The following is a 1,638-nucleotide window of genomic DNA, read 5'->3' on the forward strand; positions in this document are numbered from 1 at the left end:
CAGCCCCACGTCCCCCCCCCCAGCCCCCTCACCTCCACTAACATGGAGCCAGGGGAGGCTGAGGCTCTAGCTAGGATTTGGGGGGGGACCATTGCTGCAGCAGTGATGGGACTCCCCCCAGGTCCCGGAAGCGGGTGAGCAGCAATGAGTTACCCTGAGGGTTTGGGGTGCTGGGGGGTCAGGCCAGGCAGGGTTTGGAGCTTGGTGAGATTTTTTAGCTTTGGGGTGGGAAAGGCATGGCTTTGGGCTGAGCCAGCTCAGGGCAGGATGCCGGGAAGGCAAGGGAGGGAGCGCTTTCTCCCCAGCTGCTTTCCTTCCCCCAACTCCAGCAGGCTGGGGCTGCAGCCCCAGCTCTCCCTACCCCTGCTCCCACCAGTGCGTGCCCATGCCTGGCTGGCACTTGCACCCTCCTGCCCGCACACCTGCCTCCGCAGCCCCCTCTTGCCAGCCAGAGCCCCCTGTGCTGTCACAGCATCCCCACGGGCATGCCCGGCTGGGTGGCTACCATGCTGGCTTTGGGCAGAGCTCGGGGTCCCGCTCCCCAGTCTCTCACTCCAGCAACACTTGTGTCACCAAGTCAGGGGTCTTGTGCCAGAGCTGTGCCAGCCCCTCCAGCCCTGCCTGTGCTTGGGCACCCCAGGCATACAGGGGCTGGTTTTGGGTGCCCCCCTGCACCCGCAGTCAGGGCTAAAGGCAAGGCACAGTCCCAGTACCTGGGTCACCCTCCTCCCAGCTGACACATCCAGGGGGGAATAGCATCTCCCGCCCTCCCACCCAGCCTGCCTAGCAAAGGGCCCTGGGCCCCCCTCCCAAAGCCTCCCCACTGGGTGCAGGCAGGCTGGGAGCCCCGCAGGAGCAGCCTGCAGCCAGGGGCTCTCTCCTCTTCCCGCTCCCCCTTGTCTATCAGACCTCTGATGTTGGCTAATTCTGCACACGCACACGCACATCACGCACACACACAAATAGCAGCATGTGGATCCAGCCAGGGGCACCCCCATGTCCGGGGGAGACCCTTCGTGCCTCACTCCTGCCCCCAGGAACAGGACGTGAGGAGGGGGCGGTGAGCATGGAGGACGCACACCGGGGAGCCCCGGTGCCCCCCAACTGGGAGGTGGCTGTGCCCCGAGCAGGCAGGGCTGGAGGCAGCTCCCCATGGGCACCCAGCTTTGGGAGGGGGTGCTGGCCCCCGGTGAGCTGCCCCGCAGCCACCACCTCCACCAGCAGTGCCGGCTGGGGCGCACACTCAGCTCTCTGCCCAGGGTACCCCCAGTGGGTGGAAGCTGTCGGGGGGCAAGAGCAGCCTGCCCAGGCGGTAGAGCAGCCCCGAGTACCAGTGCACGCCATCCCCCTGCGCCCCTGGCCACCCCACCAGGCTGTGGTAGAGCCGGAGTGGCCAGAAGGCCAGCTGTGCCAGATGTTGCTCCTGCACCAGGGCGAAGCACGAGGCCACCATGCCGTCCACCACCAGTGTCCCATGGCGTGTCAGTGGGGCATAGGCTCCCACGTCCCTCCGGTTCCGCACCCCCACCACCTCGGCGGGCTGCAAGCCCCCCCCCACCGCTGCCACCAGCACAAAATGTCCGGGGCGCACGCGGCTGGCAAAGGTGGGACGGAAGCGGGCAGCAGGCGCCCAGGTGG

General features: G+C 67.4%; 1 protein-coding gene across 1 annotated transcript in view; it reads right to left on the reverse strand.

Annotated features, from left to right (window-relative positions):
- Nucleotides 1-1,243: 1,243 nt before the first annotated feature.
- IHH (indian hedgehog) overlaps nucleotides 1,244-1,638 on the reverse strand; it is a 7,746-nt gene continuing 7,351 nt past the window's right edge. Inside the window, exon 4 of the mRNA XM_009324867.1 lies at nucleotides 1,244-1,626. Coding sequence (XP_009323142.1) covers nucleotides 1,244-1,626 — 383 coding nt within the window. The remainder of the gene's footprint in view (nucleotides 1,627-1,638) is intronic.

Source organism: Pygoscelis adeliae, unplaced genomic scaffold, assembly GCF_000699105.1.
Source record: "Pygoscelis adeliae isolate BGI_AS28 unplaced genomic scaffold, ASM69910v1 Scaffold346, whole genome shotgun sequence".
In the NCBI taxonomy this organism is placed as follows: domain Eukaryota; kingdom Metazoa; phylum Chordata; class Aves; order Sphenisciformes; family Spheniscidae; genus Pygoscelis; species Pygoscelis adeliae.